Here is a 21,469-nt window from a genome sequence, read left to right on the forward strand (position 1 = left end):
ATCAAGCTCACCATGGGGGTAGCCTGTGAGGTGTAACCTCTCTGTGGGAGAGCTGAAAAGTAATTTGGAGATGTGGAGGTCTAGCAGCTCCGGGGATCCAACGCTGCAGATCCCCAGCCAAAGGCAGAGGTGTGTCCGTGCTAGGGCACGTCTCTGGGATTAGAAACCTTGATCTCCTCTGATCCGTAGTGAGCTGTCAAATACTGCTGGAAGGGGAGGAAGAACAAAAAAAAAGACGGGATCCCTTTAAGGTGCACAGCACCGAAGAATGAGAGCGAAACAGGAGGAGAGAGAAGACAGAGAAGGAGAAGGAGAAGGAGAAGGACAGAGAAGGAGAAGGACAGAGAAGGAGAAGGAGAAGGAGAAGGACAGAGAAGGAGAAGGACAGAGAAGGAGAAGGACAGAGAAGGAGAAGGACAGAGAAGGAGAAGGACAGAGAAGGAGAAGGAGAAGGAGAAGGACAGAGAAGGAGAAGGACAGAGAAGGAGAAGGACAGAGAAGGAGAAGGACAGAGAAGGACAGACAGAACAGAGATTGAGAGGAAAAGAAGGAGGCACGTAGATGTATAAGTAGAGCGTGAATGTGTGTGACAGAGGAAGTGTGTGTACAGAGTGAAGCAGAGAGGAAGATGAATTGACTCCTGTCTACTGGCCCTGATAAACGGCTCGACATGTGAGAGGTGAAGTGGGGGGGTACAGACGGTGATCGCTCTTTGAACAAGCCTAGCGTGGTCGTGTCGCGACCTCTGGCAGCTGCTGATATTACCGTCAATATCACTACCTGTGTGTACCGTGGAACTACTTCCTGCTGAAGAAATAGTGCCAATGAAACGTGTTGATGGCACACTGCGCACTACTCTGCATCAGAGCAGTTTAAACATTTACATTAAAAAGATGTAATGTTGTCGTGCTGCAGAGACGTCATATTCTACACAATCCCACCGTAATCATTAATGTTTTTCATTTAAAACGAAAGTTTTGTCAAAACCGTTCGGCCCCACACACACATTTACAGAATGTATCTTTGAAGCAACACGATGCGCTGGTGTGACGGTGTGAAGAGCCGTGTTCTGCCAGAGAATAAAGGAAGTCATGAACATATTTGTGGCAGCTCTGGAATCCCTGACAAAGCTGTGAAGTGTAGAGTATCACCCTAAGTGGTGAAGGAACCATATAGATAAGGAGAGATAGCAGAACAGGCAGGAAGAGAGCGGCAGACATACTTGGAGTGAAAGCAGGCGACGAGTCCAAGAAATACAAAACATAACAGAAACTCCTCCGGTGTTGCCCACACACTTACTTCAAAGCTCGCTGTGCTTTTGAATCTCACTGGCCTTTGATTGCTTCTTCGCCATCATCGGCGTGTCTGCGTGTCTGTCCGCACATCAAAGCTAAAGGCTGAAATGTTACACATTAGCAGAGTAACCCGGACTAAGCAGCAGCCATTAACCCCGGGCTCCTGTTACACTCCCTGCAGCCCCCCCTGCAAGGCCAGGTTCAACTAGCCTGGGGTTAGGGAGGGCAACGCACACGGCCAACTGCAAAGTTTGTGCACATGGATATCTGCTGCTAACTTTGGAATGCACACACACATCATGCAAAGCCACACCGTGCGAACAGGAGCTGACACAGTTCCAAGTCGGAGGGGGTATCACTTCCACGACAGCAATGACCTCGATCCTGTTTTGAGAGAGAGAGAGAGAGAGAGAGAGAGAGAGAGAGAGAGAGAGAGAGAGAGAGAGAGAGAGAGAGAGGAAAGTGAGGCCTGAGGTCAAAGGTTAAAGCAGTGACAGCCAGAGTGGAGACCAGCAGACCGTTATTGGGCTGACATGAGCTGTTGAAGAGCTAGTGACCCAGGAAAGTTTTTATGTACCCTGACTGAGCACACACACACACACACACACACACACACACACACACACACACACACACACACACACACACACGCACACACACACAGTGCATATAACTGCATGTATTCACACACACAATGCAGGGTTCTCAGACACACACACACCCTCAAGCACACACACGTGCACACACACACAATAGAAGGTGCTTTGAGGCCCCAGACAGGCTGTCGTCTGGGAGCTACAAGTAGATTACCTAAACAAACAACCTAAAAATACCTTCGACCCTTTCCAACCCCTTCCTCACAACCCTCCGAGCCACTTCTGAGAAACCGGCGAGGTTCATGTTAAACTTGCCCCCGAGACCGCAAACAACTAGGTAATTAAATATTTTGTGTGCGTGTTTCTGCACATTTAAGTGTTGACACATGTGCGTGAACTCCGATTTGACGTACCGTGTGTGTGAGGTGTGTTCTTGATTTACTACAGGGATGTAGTCGAGCCGCCGCAGCTCACTTTGACCAAAAGGCAGATTTTCAATTTCCATTTGTGCTGTTTGTCTTTTGAAAAGCCCCGTCTGCTGGCTGGTGGTTACACGTCTTGTTGACATATTTATCTGGATACCGGGCTATGTGATACGGAGGTAAAGGTGTATTTTCACTTTAGGGTGTATGTGATATGGCTCTGTGGTAATGACATCATACCATCGTAGCCACCTGAGGTCCCACAGCTTTGGAAAGCCGGGCAGAGAAGGTGGAAAGAGCTTCAATTTCAATTTACTTGTATCCCAATTATCATTAAATATCAATATTCTGACACTTCCCAGTGTCATTCTATGATTGTTTGTGGTGATTTCAGTGATTTGTTACGTGTTTGTGCTTCAGCGACACTCAAGGTTTACACTTGTTTACTGAATTGGATATGCGGCCACATTGAGACAGCTTCCCAATCGCTTCCTCTTCCTCCTCACTTATTCTTAGTGTGTTTTCCTCACACATCCTGCCTCATTCTCCTTCACTGGCCGCGAGTAAAATAGTTTAGCTCTCCCAATTGTTTAGCGGTGTGTGTCGATGTGAGTGTCCCCTCGCACAACAACATTAGCATACTCCCTCACCTCTCTGCCTTTTCTTTTTTCTTTTCCATAATTGAATTGAAATGCAGCTCTTTTCATTGTAAACAATGTCAGGAAAGCATGCCTGCACACACACACACACACACACACACACACACACACACACACACACACACACACACACACACACACACACACACACACATGTCCAACATGAGACTCCAGCCCCTGAAGACCTTGGGGAAATCGGACCGAGACAATACCTTGACTGAGTTTGTTTACCTCCCATCGTCCCTGCTGTGCTCGTGTCCCCGTGCTCGACCTGCTTTCACAAAGCCCGTGTTGTGGATGTTTGTGTGTCTTCGCATGGCATTGCAAAGTGCATCTGCGTCGTCCAGAGGGCCTTTGAAGGGCTTTGTGTGCACACCTGACAGTGTGCAGGTTGCAGAGGTTTGTAAGCCTCTGGTTATGTATACATCTCTGTCTTGTTTGCCTTGAATTATAGTCCATTACCCACCTGCTGTTCAAACCTTAGGTCATAAAAGGTCCGAGGTGGGTTGGCACCATGCCCGGCTTTGGGTGGTGCCATCCTCCGCGGACCTGGCATGGATGCAAAAGTGGAATCTGAGTGGCCCCCACCCAGTGTTTCACCAAACAAAGATGGATCTGTGTGCTGCCTTGAACCTCTCCCTGTTCTGTCCATCTCTTTCTTTCTGTCTCGTTCTCTTCCTTACATTCACCTTCCCTGCTCTCGTTCTTTAAGGAGTGGTCTTGTCCGTTCTGGGTGGGATACTTTAGATTTGTGCGATATAGCCATTGTACTCATACTCTTTCTTAAGGCCAGGCTGGAGGAATGAGGGAGGAAGTTAAGGCCTGCGTGTCAATAAGAACGTTGAGACGTTGGTGCGCAGGAAGTCTCCAGAACAATATTTCAATTTCTTCAGTTATGTAATCCAAACAGCAACAATATCGGTGGCACCACAGTGCACTCTGAACACAAACAGGGCAGGACATAGTTTGTTAGGCTTCTATATTCACAGCAGACTGTTTCAGAAAGTCTTTTTATACACAAGAAATCAGTTATGAACATATACAATGCTGTACATTAGCACACTTTCAGGCAGCATCCTTCAGCATAAAGCAACATGTGTTTGCCAATAAATGAATATAGCATTTCTCTCGCGCTCAGCGTCTACGTATGTTGTACTTTTTTACAACACATTTTGCTCATCTGCTTCTTTGGCTGCTGCTCCTATGTGTCAGGTACAGACATTTTAATTAGGGCAGTGTCGTGGGCGGCTCTTGTGTGATGGATCGGAGCTGCTGAAAATACAGTTATAAATCATCCGCCATTTGACAGACAAGCTTCTGGCAACTCGTGCACCCCCTGGCACTGGCCACCATTAGCAAAGCCGCTGTGATTGTCAGCAAGGTTGGCGTGTGTGTTATTAACATCGTTAGCCTCGCTGGCTTTTGTTCTTGGCCTTCATTAACACGAGTAAGGATGTCAACCCAGATGTCACTACCCGGCATTTTTGGTTTTGCATTTTAAAGCAGGGTACCACTAGTATGGGACCTTGCCTCCCTCGGTCTAGGTCAAGATGTGTGACGAGTGAATGTCATCAATCACCGTGATCAGTTTCGCTGGCCGTGTGTCCCTCATCCATCAGGCTGATGGGTTACGCTGCCCGTGTGGCTGCGTGTCGCCGTCAGAGCCGGAGGTAATTAATAACCTCAGTGACGGGATTAATGAGTTAACCTGCTCCGCTCTCCTGCTGCTCCAGCGACAGATGCTAATGGTCAGCAGCTAGTTATGCCTGCTAATAGGCCAGAGGCTCAGGTGTATCCACGTGGATGGTCTTTTATTGTCTATATATGTGTCTGGGTCGGAATAGACAGTATATACATGCAAGACTTTGAATGTTTAAAAACAGAACTCCAGGTCGGGACTACAGCCGTGGGGTAAACAAAGCACTGTTGGAATAGTAAACCTTTCTAGCAGGAGTCTCACATGAACACACTGCCTTCCACAGGGAGAAGAAGAGATAGAAGAGACACAAAGGCAGAGGGATACGTCAGAAAGGCAGGTTTAGTAGAGATCGCTGGCTCCTCGAGCTGCAGGAGAAGGAGAGACTCTCCTTGCCCTCAGGTTCCTGAAACCTGATCGCTTCGTTTCTTTGAAAGAGCGGCTTTGTGAGGACGCCTCTGACTGCTCTTCTGAAGAGCGCTCACTGTCTGTTGTGACTAAAAAAGAGTGACCGAGTTTTCATCACCCAAAGAAGATAAAGCGCAGGCTTGAAAGGAGGGGGAAATGGTGAAGCTTGAACTTAATTCTCTTCTTTTGATTATTGGAGAGGCAGTTGTTCTGCCTGGGCAGGCCTAGTTATTGTGCGCCGTGTGCTGGGTGTTATATTCCTGGGGGTTTTTTGGACGGCTATTGTAGCGCAGGTTTGCTCTCATACTTTCAGTCCCCGGTGTGTTGGATACTTTGTTGTGTAGGTTGCAGAATAGCTTGCCTATCAGGCTTTGCATGCGGGTCACTCAAGGTGGGCTGCAGTGGGTGTGTGTGTGGGTAGATGTGGTTTTATTTGGCGGTAGCGTAGGGAACATCCGCGACTGTTCAAAGCCTGGTGTGTGGGTTGTTGCCACTCAGAGGAAAACTTAGCTGGGCTTAAGTTGGCTCGCGTGTGGGTAGCTATCATTGTATCATTAGCTTTTGTGCACCCCTATTTTTTGCAGATGGCTGCGTCGACGATTTTCAACGTTTTCCCCTCCCCTCACGCGGTACAACCAATTCATCCAGCAGAATCCCCACCACACGGACAAAACTACTCATTAACTCCCACAACCCTCTCCCTCCACCCGCGTTGCCCCCTTTCCTCCAAACGTGCTTTAGCTTAGAGACAACAGGGATGGGGCGGGGGAACGACTGACAAAAGGGAAAAAAGACTAAAGCCAGAGATGAGGATTGAATGAGTGAAAGAGCTGCTGGGGGAGAAAAGAGGGAAGAATGCGATGTCCCAGTCTATGAGGGATTCCATTTTTTTTGCCTTTCCAGAATAGAACAGTAAGTCACCAGTCTCTTTGTCTGCGTTTGATCTCTCAGAACAGGGATTTGGCACCTGACAAACCCCTCTCTGTCTGAAAAGAGGCCTGCAGAGAGAAAGCCTAGGAGAGTGGGAGAGAGAGATAGAGGGCGAACGAGAGTGAGAACAAATAATGCAGGAGACTTAGAGAGCGACGGGGCGAAAAAGAAGTGGGTATAAAAAAGATGGTGTGGAAAAATTGGGTTAGACTTTTGAGAGGATATGATGAGGGATTCTCAGCTCACATCCCATAAACACTAAGTACATATGTGTCCATCTGTCTGTATTTGCGTCTTCGTGCGGGATTGCCAGCACTGGCCCGGACAATGATAAATCCAGCAAGTCTTAAGGGAGATTCCTCTCTGAAGCCACGGACTCTTGGACCACCCACTGCTGCGGTCTCTTCCCCTCACACACACACTCACACTCCTAATAGGAAGCAAATTCCCCAGCTTTACTGGGATATCAACCTCTCTTTCCCCTGCACTGCTCCTTTCTGCGGGGCAGTCGCTGCTATAAACAAGTCCTCATATGTTGACATCACATTTTCAAACACATTTTCTGAACTGCAGACTTTTCAAACCGCAGATGAAGGTTTTGTCTTTGGCAAACGGGGATTTGGAGTCGGGATAAGAATTCTGGGACAGCCAGTGGGGACTCTGGGGTCAGCCTGGGACAGCTTAATAATTGACGAGCAAAAACTCATCAACCGTGCACAGTTTGAGGTAGCCTCTTAGACTGTGTCTCTTTAAAGAGGCTCAGGCCCAAAGGCTGTGAAGCATGGGACTCAATTAACTCTCCCTTCAGCTTTTAGCAAGGAGGCATCATCCCAAACAGCTGGTTGACCCCCCTCTCAACTCTGGACACTTTCCTGGTCAGCGCACATGTACAAACCCTAAGAGCAACTCTGTGTCGTGTCACCTGAAGCGGTCATAACCTCTTAAACAATACCCACACATCCCAGTGTCCTTCTGTCTCTGGTGATGAGACTGGGCGTTGAAAGATTGCTTTTAAGATAGAGAGATAACACAAAGCACCTCCTGACTAATCTCTCCCCTTTTATTGCAACCCTGAAGAAAAGAAACGGAGGCTTCACGCACCCCTGCAAGCTACAATCAAAGAGACCCTTAGCTTAGCAATAGTGAGTGAAGCGGCAGGGATTTAGCCCTGATTGACTGAGTGGGAACGAGCAAAGAATGGCTCAGCAGGTAGCAGCTAGCCCTCTCGGTTAACGCCATGCTACCCTAATCCAGCTGCTGGGGGAGAGCGGCTGCGGGGCAAAGAGCCCGACTTAAATACGCCGCCGAGAGAGGGATTTCCCAGTATTTTAGGGGGTTTGTGGATTTATTTTACTGTTTGTACGTATCAGCGTGTTGTGCGGTTGGTGGGATGTGTATTTTTGTTGGAGGATGGACTTCCTCCTCACTGCGGTGCGTGAGGTTAGGCATTGATTTGATTTCTACTGTGGTGAACACATATGGGAGTTTGTTTATGTGACTGTTCTTTTGTATGTAGGATCCCCTGAAGTATTTATGACTGTGGCACTGGAGCCCATGCCTTTCAAATGCATCTGGGTTGTGTGTGTGCCTGGGAAGATATCAAGCCTCTATGTGTGTGTGTGTGTGTGTGAATGTGTGTGTGCAGGCCGGTGGTGTCGCTTTACCCCTGCAGACTATAAGTGTGTAATTATCTGATTTATATTGGGTATGAATTTACCCATCTGTCTCCAATGGGTCTTTACATCATAACAACACAGACACACACACATCCACACACCCACTCTACAAAAACAAACCCAAACCACCGACCCTCTGGCTCCAATACCATTCGCCGCCCACTGCCAAGCACATGGCGGCCTCATTGACTGACAGGCTATTTGGTCCAATCGGTGTTGCGACTGTCTGCGCCGCACCTCTCATAGCATTGTTCTTTTGTCCTCCTCTTCTGGTTCAGTGCTCAGAGGGTGAAACACAACCCTGCTAGGCTTCCTTGGCCATTATAGAAGCCGATAGACGAGGGAGAAACTCCTTGAAACACGAGCCCTCCAATCAAACTGTCACTCAAAGGAAAGGCGAGCACTGTCGCCAAAAGTAAGAAAAGTGTCACTTAGGTTACCATTTCAGATTTAAGTGTGTGTTTAGGTGCATGAGTGTTCGGCAAAAGCGGCCCTGTGAGAGTGACAGAGCTCCCGGAGTGCCAAGTGTGCTGGCATTTGTTTGTTAAATGGTCTGAAATGCCAATGGCTCTGGTTTAATTGCGGCTCCAAGTCTTGCCAATTGAGCATAGCTTGAATTTGTGAGAAAGACAAGAGTTAGTTATTTGATCTTCTCTTTTTGGAAATAGAGAGCTTTATTCCGGTTCCGTTGTTTTTGATAATAGAATGCAGCTTCGTGAGAAAGGGGAGAAGATGGAAACAGAAGACAATGGGAGGATCGGGGACAGAAGACGAAGCCTCTGGGCAACACATTGTTTTCTGGTTGCTAATTGAGTGAAAATGTGCGAGATCACAGAGTTCTCTTCTTCTCTTCCCTTGGAAAACAATTAGTAGATATCAAATGCAATGCTATGGCAACATCGCCTTGTTTACCAAAACCTCAGACAGCCACTTCATGTGCGATACGTATTCTGGATGTAGCTTCCAGATTGATTTCTGGGGATTTTCCCTTCGAGATGTCGTTTTATCAGTCATGCAATTCATGGTTCCTGTGAGATTAACCTTAACCTTCCCTCCAGCATGTTAGCCGTCTCTAATACCTTCCTTTATAGTATAAAGAGCTGTACATTATATATGCATACCTGTGCTTCATCAACTCTCCAAACTTACCCTCTTCTGTGTCCTTGTTGTGTTTCAGCCTGTAAGATCGGTTCCTTCCGAGCCCTGGCCACTGATGGCTCCTGCTCCAAGTGTCCGCTCCACAGCTACTCCGTCAGGGAGGGATCCACCTCCTGCGTCTGCGACAAGGGGTACTTCCGCTCTGAAACGGACCCGGCGTCCATGCCCTGCACCCGTAAGTACACCCACGTGTAGCACGTACAGAACGCACAGGAATACACAACACGCAGTTATATTTGAGTAAGCTGTTTCATTACAAAGCCTGCTGCTGTATACTGTATTAGTGACACAATACTGTTATAGATACGAACACCTAACACACACACACACACACACACACACACACTGTGATTGCTTTTGCCTAAACCTGGTCGTGGATTCTCTCGCTATCTCTCTTGCAATGTAAACCTGAATTACCCCCTCCCAGGCGCAGAGACTTTCTGCACGCACATAAAGCAGGCGGCTGCTGGTTTAATAGGTGTCTTTTGATTCCAGTTGGTACTTAGTGATCAGTCATGGTGACAGAGAACTAATGAGGGTATAAACCGCTGCATCCCAGATTCAGTCTTCCACAGAGAGGCTGCAAAACAAACAGGAGGGCGAGAAAGAGAAAGACAAATAGAGATAAGATGTTCGCGGTGACGTGGAGAGATGGTGGAAAACAAGGGCAGATGGAAAGCTGGATATGTATGCAGAGAACGAACAAGATGTTGTGATAGGGAGAGAGGGTGAAAGAAAAAGGAGGCTAAATACAGGAATGTGTTCATCTCTTTACTGCCTTCTATTACACCCCAGTGTGTGTTCTGTTCCATCCGGCCGTGTGAGTCAACCGCTGGTGAATCTGGTTCTTCCGATCCTCCCCCGACTCCCTGTGATAACAAATACTGTTAACAATCCTGCTGCCTAATGACACCTCTTCCTTTTCCCCTCCCTGAGTCACTGAGCTGAGAGTTCATACACAAAGCACAGAACACACAACACTCGACTCTCGCTTCTAACAGTTCTCATTCTTACATATGACAGACTTTTGTACATGAGTGAGTATGTGTCATAAAACAACTTTAACAACCAAAACATCTGCTAAGTTGCTTAGCTCATAGTTGGCTCGCGTTTTGGCCCGAATGATCTGTCAAGTTCCTGCGGATTCATCACTCAGCAGAACGGTTTATTGAATCCGACGAGCAGCCGAAGCCCTCCTGCAGCACACTGAACTGTCTCAGCAGCAACACGACCGAAAGGCCTCTAATTATTCCCCGGCTGCACGCCATCCATGCAACGTCATAAAGCGTGTTATATTGTGGAACGTTGATCAAGAGTTACACTTGAACTCGATGGTAATCTGAAACATCCTTGATTATTACATGTTGGCTACATATCTGGAGCTGATTGAGTGTCACTAAACACGAAGCAGGTTCTCATTATTATTGTTTGTTGTACAACGAAATAATAATGAATCAACTATATCTGTGTTTTATTGATTCCTCTCTGTTTACATATCCACGACAGATAGAAAAGTGTTTATGAATCTTTTAAACTTAATGTCTGCAACACGATGCAACAGCAACGTTCAGTTGATTAATGGATTATTCTTACAGAGTATTAATCTGTCTCTATTTTAATGGTTGATTAATCATTTAAATACATTTTGTATTCAAGAATTTGCTGCTTTTTCTTGTCCTGAATATAAAAATGTGTTTAATATCTTTGCATTTTGGATTGTTTAAAAACATCAATTAGAAGTTGTTTTACAGTTTTCTGATGTTTAATAATTGGCAGATTTAGTGTTATATGCGGCCCTACAGCACGCCTTGCTCTAAAGTATGTCATCAATGTGGGAGTTTATGATCCACTAAATAGCGCTCATTTTCCTTATTACCCCAAGTCACAGATTCTTTCTGAAAGATAACAATTATTATTTATGTCGGAACATATTCAAAAGCCCTTTTGTGCATCTGCGCTGCAAATGACATTTTCAGAACCTCGTTTTCGTCACGATTTTTGTTTCCTTTATTCTTTTACACAATTTTCACCTGTTTTATTATAAATCTTTATTTAACGCGGAGTGTAAAAATCTATTTTATAGGAGCAGAACCTACAACATGAAACATAGAGCTTGTTTAGTTTTAATGAACATTCATAAATACGCACATATTTTATAAGAAATTAAAGCTAAATGTTAGTGTTTTGCCACATCACTAATAACTTGAGTGACGACGCCTTGTTTTATTGCATGATCCTGGAGCTCATCCCTATTGTCCTGTTAGTCAGTGTGGCATGTCAGTATGGCTGCTGCAAGCAACAGCTGTCACAGCTCATTACTCGGCTTACTTTACAGAGCCGTGCTCTGCGTCTCCACGACTGCTCCAAACTCCACAGTTAGGACCTGAACATTAGCCGGACTCCCTCGTCGACCTCTGCCCCGCCTCGTCAGCCGGCCAACATCTGACCTTTGAACTCTCACCCTGTCTGTCGTCTGCTGTTCTCCTTCCTCGTGCATTTTTATATATATTCACCCACATGTTAGAGCTCTGTAATTACAGCTGTCACTCACACATCGCTCCTCATCCACATCTTGTTTCCACTTTCTCTCTTTCCTTCTTTCAAAACCCACTCAGAGTCACGAACAGAGCGCATGAAGGAAAAAAAACCCCTCTTAAAGTAATTTCCCAGTTTGCCTTGCTGAAGGTCAGGCTGGGAAAGAGCCAGCATCTCTGGTAATTGGGTCTCTGCGTGTGCGTGTGTGTGTGTGTGTGTGTGTGTGTGTGTCTGGGTGGGTAATTGAAAACGCTTTTCCCCCCTCTTAACTCGGAGACTAGCGATGCAACATGATGATTAAAACTGGATGTTGTGTAATTCCGTCATTGTAAGACGTGTTTGTCACTCCTGCGGTATTCTATCTGTCGGCGGCTGATGTGCACCTTCGCAGCATTTGTTCTTTTCATCGGCGATTAATGTGCAATGCATTTGAACACTCGCTTTCCTAGATTAGAAACAGGAGACACCTCCCACACTGAGGATCAATGTGCCTGAGGAGCCTGGCAGGATAAATGTTATACTGGATTACTTCTTCTGTGGTTTATTTTTATGTTTCTTACCCTTGCCTCCTTGTCTATTTTCTCTTACGTTTGTTTTTGTTGTTGCTCTTATACTTATTTGTGAGCCACTTGTGTAGCCATGCTTTGAAAATACATAGATAATACAAAGACATACATATTTTTTAAGATTGTTACGTCACCTGAGGCACATTTTAATATTTTAATATTACGAGCAGATATTTAATATACAACATTTAATTAGTCTTGATAAAGTCAACAGGTAGAAAACATCCCTTTAACACAATGTGCAGCTCAATCAATGCGTAACATACAGTTCAGTGTACAATATTAAAATAAGTTAATAAAAGGCAACACATGAATGAATGTGGGTGAATATAAATACACAGGCCGACACCACAGGGCAGTAATGAGGACCAGGGACAGACACCCGTGGGAGCGGGCTGCTCCACTGCGCTCAGGTTATAGAGGAGGGGGGTGTTCTCCACTTTGGGGTTTCTTTTGGCCCTTGATGTGTTTCTCAGATTTTGTCCAGTTTTCTTAGCGGCGGTTTTGGTAGAGGAAGAGGGAGGGAGTGAGGAATGAAGGCAGGTCGGGGAGGACTCGAGGGGGCATTGAATGAATCCCAGCCGGATGGTAATAGCGAGGTCGATGTTCTGGCCAATTTAGCCTGCTCTTTACCTCGGCCCTGCACAACACTCGGCTAACAATTGCTGATGGAACGAGACAGAAAGAGAGAGGGAGAGATGGAAGAGGGAGAAAGGGGGAGAGCATGCAGAGAGAGAGAGAGAGAGACGGAGGCTGGGAGTGGAGTGAAAATGAGAAAGACAGATTAAAGAAGGGGGCGAAGGAGCGACAGGAAAGAAAGAAATAAGGCTCGGAGCAAATAGCAAGGCCGTAAAATGAAAGGAAAAGTCGAGGAGGGAAAAATAAATCACCAACTTTCTTCAAGAGAATTTCTAAGTCTCCCTCTGGAATCCGCCTGTAAGGAGTGTGAATTTTAAGGCCATGTTGAGCTGACGTTGTACGAAGGTTGTGTGAACGTTGCACCCCAGTCTCCCCCCGCTGCTCTCTCTCTCCCAGGATTAATTACCGGGTGTCAGTCACAGCTGACGGCTCTCCCACGCTCCCATGCTCCCACTGGTGCATTCTGGGAGAGCGACAGGTACAGCCAAAGGTAGTTTGTGAGTATGTGTGTGTGTGGAACGCAGGGAGGAATACTGACAGTCGGTGGAATGTGTTTAAGACTTTATACAGTCATGAAATTATACTGTTGCAACTCTTGCCATAGCAACACAAACAAAACAATCATTTTAATCTGCATTATGAGGACATTGCTGTCATATCAAAGGAATACTTTGAGATTACATCTTGAAAGAGACGTATCTGCTTTGCAAAAAATAAGATAAGAAGATACCACTATCATGTCTGCACGCTCCTATGAAGCTGTGGCCAGGACACGGTTAGCTTAGCTTAGCTTAGCATGAGAGCTGGAAGAAGGGGGAAACAGTTAGCCTGGTTCTGTCCAAAGAAAATACTAAATAATACAAACACATTTTATATATATATATATATATACATATATATACATATATATATATATATATATGTATATATATATATATATATATATATACATATATATACATATATATATATATATATATATATATATATATATATATATATATATATACATATATATTCCTTTTTCCTCTGATCTTAATCTTTAGGCTATGCTAAGCTAAGCTAACTATCTCCTGACTGCAGCGTTAGCGTACAAACACGAGAATGGTATCGATCCTCTCATCTACTTCTCAGTAAGAAAGCAAGTAAGTGAGTTTCCAAACATGTCGAGCTGTTGTCATGTCTTTAAGTGTAAGTAACACATGTCTTCAATTGGAAGCACATCTTCATGTTTTTGATCCCTGAAGATGAAGAGCACACACATTCTCAAACACTGAACATTAGCCTACCTTTGTACTGTTAAGTTTACGACGCCGTGAGTCCAGATAACAGAGTAAAAGCTTCACGGTGCATCTCAGACGGCGAGTGTTGAAAGGGAGCAGAGGTTACATGAACCTAGCACACTGACAAAGGCTCTGTTATAATGACGGTTGGGTGTAGGCACCTTAATTTAGAAAACCCATCTGTAACTTGTTCCCATTGTCTGAGAAGCAAACGGCGAGGATGAGGTGAAAGAGAGAGGGAGGAAAAGTGGGTGCAGAGTAGGGAAGGGGGGGGGGGGACATAGCTTTATCACAGTTTTTAATGAGAATGTATTAATAGGTTGGTAAGGGGGAGTTAAGGGATGCTAATATTAACACAGTGTACTCTGCATCCTGTAATCTTCATGCTTGTGTCCAGACTCCACACTCACCACCATCCATGTATGTCCCCACCCTCCCTCCATCCATCCCAACCTGCTCCCTCCATACTAATCAGTGGTTTTCTGCTTCCTGGATGAACAGACGGTGTTTGTCTTCTCCTTCTGTCCTTCTCAATCTCCCTTCACAGCCTCAGCTTCCCCTCCTCAGTCCCCCCTCTATCCGCCAGACTAATGCCGGCATATGCGAGTCCAGTCGATAAACATTCAGTTTTGTGAAGACGCATGTATCACGGGGAAAATTGTACTTCCACGTCTCCATTAATGTGGCAACAAAAGCACACTTATATCTCCTTGGGCGAATGTGTGCACACACACTCCCACACGGTCCCCTCCTCCGCCGCTCTCTGCGCCTCTGTGAAATCACTCATTGCCACTCGGCTCCTCCAAAAATAACACTGATAATTAATTTCCGTTGTGAAATGATTCGTCTGTGGACTGACTAGCTTTCATATTTCACCCTGCATCGATCCCCACAGCCCGCTCGCGTGCGCTTCATTAGTCAGAGAGAGAGCGAGCGAGACAGGGAAAACAGAGACAGAGCGAGAGAGAGAGAGAGAGAGAGACAGAGAGAAGAGAGAGACAGAGAGAAGAACAGAGAAGAGACAGAGAGACAGAGAGAGAGACAGAGAGACAGACAGAGACAGAGAGAGAGAGAGAGAGAGAGAGAGAGAGAGAGAGAGAGAGATAGAATAGAGAGATACAGAGAAGAAGAGAGAGAGAAGAGAAAGACAAGGAGAACAATAAGACAGATAAGAGATAGAGACAGAGAGAAGAGACAGACAGAGACGAGAGACAGAGAGAGACGAGAACGAGACATAGACAGAACAAGACAGATATAGAGACAGATAGATATAGAGAACAAGAGAGATATACAACATCAAGAGAGATATATAACATAGAGAATAAGAAGATATAGACATAGAAAGACACAAATAGAATACAGATATCAGAGACAAAGATATAGATAATAACATAGAAATATATATATATATACAATATAAGAAGATCATAGATTCTCAGACACGAGAGACCGAGCCAATCTCTATCCAGTCATCAGAAGGAGATATCTAATCTACAATAGAGAGACAGAACTCTATAGATATATATAGATAGAGAGAATAGAAAACCATATAGAGAGAGATTCAAGATATCTATAGAGTAGAGACTATAAAATGAGATGATATCAAATATCTATTATATATCTATAGAGACCTCTATATAGAGAATATCTCTCCTCCTCTACTCTATATTATCCTATTTATAGAGAGAAGAGAGAGAGAGAGACAGAGATAGCTAAGTCAATTACCGTCGCTTATGTTTCAAAGCAACGCAAAAAAACCACATTTATTACAATAGACTTGTAAATTGAAAGTGATGAGCAGGGGGAGTTTGTGTCACATGTATGTGGAGCTGCTATAAAAGTACAGCGGGACATCAAAGCAGAGACTTAATAACAGGGTGTAAAGCAAACTTTGTCTAAAGTTATTGAGCGGGTGCCATAAAGCCCCACTGTGAGCCGCGGGCTCGGGCGCTCTGCCACCTCCAGCTGATTCGACATATGAATAGCAAAGAAAGCTGGCGGCCTATTGGATTTCAGTTAACGTGCTGAATTAACTGGTGGAATTGGATCCTCCCTCGCTGTAATGGACAGGACATTAAAAGGGAATTCAAGAAGCCTCAGCTCTCAATAGAGGGACAACCCAGTCAATTACACGTTTACCCATCGGAGCTCTTGCAGTTTATCACCAGATTGTTGATGTTTTTTAATAGTTTTAAGTAGTTAGTCGACTAATCGGTTGTTCTGGTTTTAGTCGACGAAGATTTCTTTAGTTTCTTTTATACTGAATGACTTATTTCCAAGAAACAACAAGACAAAATTGTGTTTGCATTTAGTGGAGTCTAGTTTCATGTGATCACATGACGTCTGTCTCTGCTAACATAATAAATATAAGTGTAACTCTGTACCTGCTTAGCATTTGGCCTCTAACCGGTCCTGGTAATGACATCAACTCTTACCTCTTTCTTCCTCCATAGGTCCTCCGTCTGCGCCCGCCCACCTCATCTCCAATGTGAACGAGACCTCTGTAAACCTGGAGTGGAGCCCGCCCCGCAGCACAGGGGGACGCCAGGACTTGACATATAATGTGGTGTGTAAGCGCTGCGGGCCCGACGGCCGGCGCTGTCAGCCCTGCGGTAATGGCATCCACTTCAGCCCCCAGCAGCTGAGCCTGAAGGGAACCAAGGTGTCCATCAACGAGCTGCAGGCCCACACCAACTACACCTTCGAGGTGTGGGCGGTGAACGGGGTATCGCCTCAGAGCCCCGGACCGGAACAGGCCGTGTCAGTGACCGTCACCACCAACCAGGCCGGTAAGACAACCATGATGGTTTGGAGTGAGTGATCCAGGTTGGGTTAGTGGAAAAGAAATTGGGAAGGACTGGAAGAAGAGGATGTTTGGATCAGGACCAAACAATAACGTTAACAAAGCAAAGTGTCACACCAAAGAAGGTTCAAGGCTTCCCTTACGTGACCGGTGTAGCATTGATTAGTTCAAGGATAGATAAGCGTTTTGTTGATCTGACTTGAAGCGGGTAACACTGATTAACATACCAATATATTGTTTAACCCAATGGAACATGGTGGATATCAATGAGACACTGCAGATTACATGTTTTTATGGATTTAGCTGTGCAGGGAGCTTCAACAGACGGGAGTAACTAAACATAACTTCCCCTTTACGCCACAGAAAATAGGCATTTGTGATTGGCTAGCGGGTGTAACAATGTTATACGGGTATATCCAACCATAGTAACCTGTAGCTACAGATGCTAGTCAACTCTTGTAAGTCAACCAAACCCAGGCATTCGAGATCGAAAGTTCATTCCAGACATTGGGAGCTGACAAAGACCGTCTCAAGGTTCACTCTGTAGCTATTCTTGAGTTTTGGAATGACTGCTCACTAATCCCAGTTGTATCTTGACTTGTCTGCGTGAGCATACAATAGAAATGGTTTATGTTGGCAGAGAAGCTTTGTAGTTGTGTGCAGCGGCTTATATTTGATGCAGAGCACCGTTACGAGCGCTTGAAGTACTTTTTTGGGTGCACTGCGCGTGTCAAAACATGTTCATTAAAGATGTAAATAATTTGCGTTAAGGCTTGGTGATTACCGAGGAAGATGATGGATTCTCTGCAGGGGGGAATTATTTTCTGCAATATTTCACTTTGAATTTTGTATAATTAGGCACGAGAAGCCTCGGCTGAAGATAGGGACAACGTGCTATATTTAGCTCTCATGCTAATGAATCATATGAGTTGTATTGATCTGTGGAGGCTTCATTACAAATGCTGCTGGATTGTGTGTGTGTGTAATTATTCGAGTAGAATACAGCCTCTCCTCCAGAGCTGCAGAAGAGCCCTCTTGCCCGGGGGTGCGTCCAAAACCACCCGTTGTTTTGTCATTTAGCCATTTTGTAACCGATTGTTGTGCAAATGGATTTTACGACCCTGGCCCTTTCTCTTCATCCCTCCCTGCTCTCCTCCACTTACAGCCGATCATTACCTTAGTCTTCTTTACTGCGCTGCACTTGGGTGGCAAGTTAAGTGCCTTTTTGTGTGTGTGTTTTTTTTATCACTAATTTCCATTCCTGGGAAAAGCGAATATCTTGAATAGGAATTGGACTGGTAATCTAAGAACGCAGAGGCTTGATTTATCAGCTGGGGTCAGGGAGATAGAGATGAATGGATGCGCTGCCTGTGGGAGAGCTGTGAGTCCTTCCAGACAGGCTTGTGTGGGAGCCGTAATGGAGCACACCCTGGAGTCCAGGCAGGTCACACTGGCGCAGAGTTGCACAAAAACTCCAAAGTGCACGTTCTCACACATGGATTCAAACAAAGACATAGTAACACACACACACACACACACACACGCACACGGTGATGTCCCCCTGAGGTTGCTCCAGGCTAATCTGCTGACTTCAAGTTGTAAGATATAGATGATGTTGCCTTTGGCTCGTCACTGGTGCATGTTTCACAACTGTTCCCCAGGATTAGTTATATGAAGCTTGCAGCTGGAAGCTCTATTATGGTGTCCATGTGTGTGTGTGTGTGTGTGTGTGTGTGTGTGTTTGCACATGTGCAGAACTGACTGCATGCTTGGCTAAAAGTGAGAAAATGTGTTGCACAGAATGTTTGTACGCTCATGTATGGAGATGATCTACATTTGCCTCTCAAACAATGTCCTCTATGTGTCTCCGGGTGTGCGTGTCTCTTCTAATTTGTGTGCATGTCTGTGTGATAGTGCATGTTAAAGAGAATAGCTCCAGACTGATTGGATTTCTTTCTGCTAATGCTCGGTAGGGGCTTTGGAAGCTCTGGTTTCAGCCGCTGGTAATCCAGCCAGTCATCTGTGGCTGTCCCTCTCTCTGTATCGCCTCCCCTCATCCAGACACCGTGGATTACACGTTTATTATGATAGCTTTATTAGGATTTATAAGTGCAGCGAAAAAGACACCCCTGCCACCGCCTTTCTATAAAAGTTCAGATATCAGCCAGAGAGAAAGAGAAGAGTCAGGCAGGTTGGAAGGGAGGTGCGCTTATGTATTTCTGCTTGAGACGGAAAATGGCTGAAGGAGCAGCGGACAAAAATTAGGACATGAGTGTTGCTGATTGCATGTGCACGCATCTGTGACCAGGCATGCCTTTGTGCGAAGAGGTCAGATTCCTCGCCATGAACAATTCCTCTGTCATAAATCAGCCGGGTTGTAACACTTTCACCCGGACTACATGAGGAAAGGGAGGGGAGCGAGGGGAGCGAGGGGGGATGTCCAGCTTTGAACTGACCCCTGGATCTCAATGGATGTTTTTTTCCCCTTTATGGGATCAAGCACTTGTGTGTGTGTGTGTGTGTGTGTGTGTGTGTGTGTGTGCGTGTGCGTGTGTGTGTGTGAGAAAGAGGGAAAGAACGAGTCAGAGAGAGAGGTGTTTATGTCTTGATACAAAATACTTTGGCAGGCTTAGGTGACTAAAAGTGAATTAGTGCATGAGCGAGTGTGTGTGTGTGGGCACGTCCGTCAGAGCACATGTGTGTGAGTTTCCATCTCTCTGGCAAATCGGACAGACGTACATGTGGAAATGTGTTCGGGGAGATGGAGCTTTATAGGCCGGGAGGGAAGGATCTTGTTCGGAGGAGACATTTTCTCGACACCCTGAAAAACGGCTCCCTCCTCGGCTGTTTTTTTCCTTGGCGGCGGCAAAATTGAGTGACTCCAATCTGGCAACCACATGTGCACCCCGGCCCCTGTCTCTTTTAATGTCAGACTGTAATCCACTGCATATTCACGACCACAGCTGCTCGACGCAACACAAATACTTTGTACTGAACATGTGAAGACAGACTCGCTCGCTGACTGAACTGTTGTGTGCGGAGACAAAACCTCAGCCAGAGTTATTGTGCGGCTCTGCCAGGTTTCACCCGTTATAATGTATGCAAGGGTGGCATGATTGAGTTGTATGCTGTCTGTGTGAGATAATGGTACTAGGTGTATGTTTTTCTATGTGAATTTCTATCTTTCTGTTTGTGTAATGAGGTCCTTTGTGTTGCTGGGCACGTGTGTGTGTGTGTGTGTGTGTGTGTGTGTGTGTGTGTGTGTGTGTGAACAAGTGTCGCAGGCTGTGAAAGAGTTTTTTTGGAGCGCACAATTCTGAAATGAGATCTGAATATTCATTGCGTCTAACACTTATTATTCCAGCAGCGTTTTTAGCCCACTGATTCAGGAGGCAGTAAGAAATGACAGATCTGCCCCACATATTTAAATTCATCTGCAGAGGTGCCAGCTCGTCTTGGTCTGCACAAGTCGCAGCCTCAGGTTAAACTTTTCTCTTTCCTGGATAGACATATCAGGTTTAGTATTACATCAGCGTGGTGCATGTACGGCTGCACACTATTTCACATCTCTCTGTGTGTATCAGCTGGCTCTTTAGGCCTCTGACTAATTTATCTTTAATTATAAGAAATATTGGCCTTGATGAATGTCTGGCTGTTTTCAACCTCGCAGTCCCGCGTAGGGAATCTCAGACGGGACCACTCAGAGAATCACTCATCTTTATCCTCACATTAGTCGAGGGAGAAATAAAAAACGCAACAGGAGGAGGCGAACACGATTAAATCGCCATATCTGTCATCTTTGCTGGAAAGATGGATGTGTGGATTTCCTCGGGGGCACGGAGGCCTGTGACCCCCTCAGGGGTTTTCTTTCCAAACCAGAGCGTCCCCGCTCAGCCCCAGGAGGGCCTTCAAATTGGCTCTCGCTGCCGGGGAAGATTGATCAGAGGGATACAAATGGCCGCCATCTAATTGTTTAACGTAGACGCAACACATTAGGCCAACAGGATTACACAACCTTGGGTTAATCTATTTATCAAGAGATGTCTGCAATCCCATCCCTCTCCCTCTCCATCTCCATCTAAACCCCCACCAGTCACAAACCTCCCCCCCCCCTCTCCTCCAACCGCTTCTCCACCCCGCTGAAACTCAATCCGAGGCTGGTGCTTGAATTCCAGGCCCGTTTGAACTCAATCCCCTGGCTAAAAGCAGGGTTTTGTTAGCGTTAGCTCGAAGGCTATGCTCCCTGGAGCCCCTGGTCAAAGTGATGAGAATGTATATAATGTCATAGATAATCCAATCATAATCGGTGGACCGCGAACCCCTCATTAATCATCCCACTGTAATTTTTTAAAAGGCAGATGGTCTGGATCGAGTAAGGTTACAGAATCGCTGAGGACCAGAGGTCAGAGATTCCCTTCTTGTGAACTCGTAAGAGAAGACGCCACAATGAACCGCGCCATCAGTGGAGATGTGTTTCTGTGTGGTGCTTTGTTCTGCTCGTGTTGAAACAGATCAGTGAGTTTGTTTGGTTTGTTGTGAATGTGAGAGCTCCTACTAGAACCCCAAACTGGAGATGTGTGTGTGTGTGTGTGTGTGTGTGTATGTGTGTGTGTGTGCTTCTTTAAACCTGAGACGTGTGTTCAACCGTGTAGCCTATAACTCCGCCTCCATATATCCTCGTCTCTACTCAAAACTCAATCTGTACACGAGTGTCTCCCTGTTTACTACGCTGTCTCTCCTACGCCTATGGATTTCTCTTTGTAGCATCAAGAGTGTGTATGACCCAATTTTAGTGTTGTCACA

General features: G+C 45.7%; 1 protein-coding gene across 5 annotated transcripts in view; it reads left to right on the forward strand.

Moving 5' to 3' along the window:
• epha4l (eph receptor A4, like) overlaps window positions 1–21,469 on the forward strand; it is a 51,241-nt gene that overhangs the window by 12,541 nt on the left and 17,231 nt on the right. For all 5 annotated transcript variants that reach the window (XM_029445780.1, XM_029445778.1, XM_029445779.1 and 2 more), the window contains exons 4-5: window positions 8,860–9,015; window positions 16,317–16,652. In XM_029445780.1, coding sequence (XP_029301640.1) covers window positions 8,860–9,015; window positions 16,317–16,652 — 492 coding nt within the window. The remainder of the gene's footprint in view (window positions 1–8,859; window positions 9,016–16,316; window positions 16,653–21,469) is intronic.

This window comes from Cottoperca gobio, chromosome 13 (genome assembly GCF_900634415.1).
Source record: "Cottoperca gobio chromosome 13, fCotGob3.1, whole genome shotgun sequence".
Taxonomy (NCBI): Eukaryota; Metazoa; Chordata; class Actinopteri; order Perciformes; family Bovichtidae; genus Cottoperca; species Cottoperca gobio.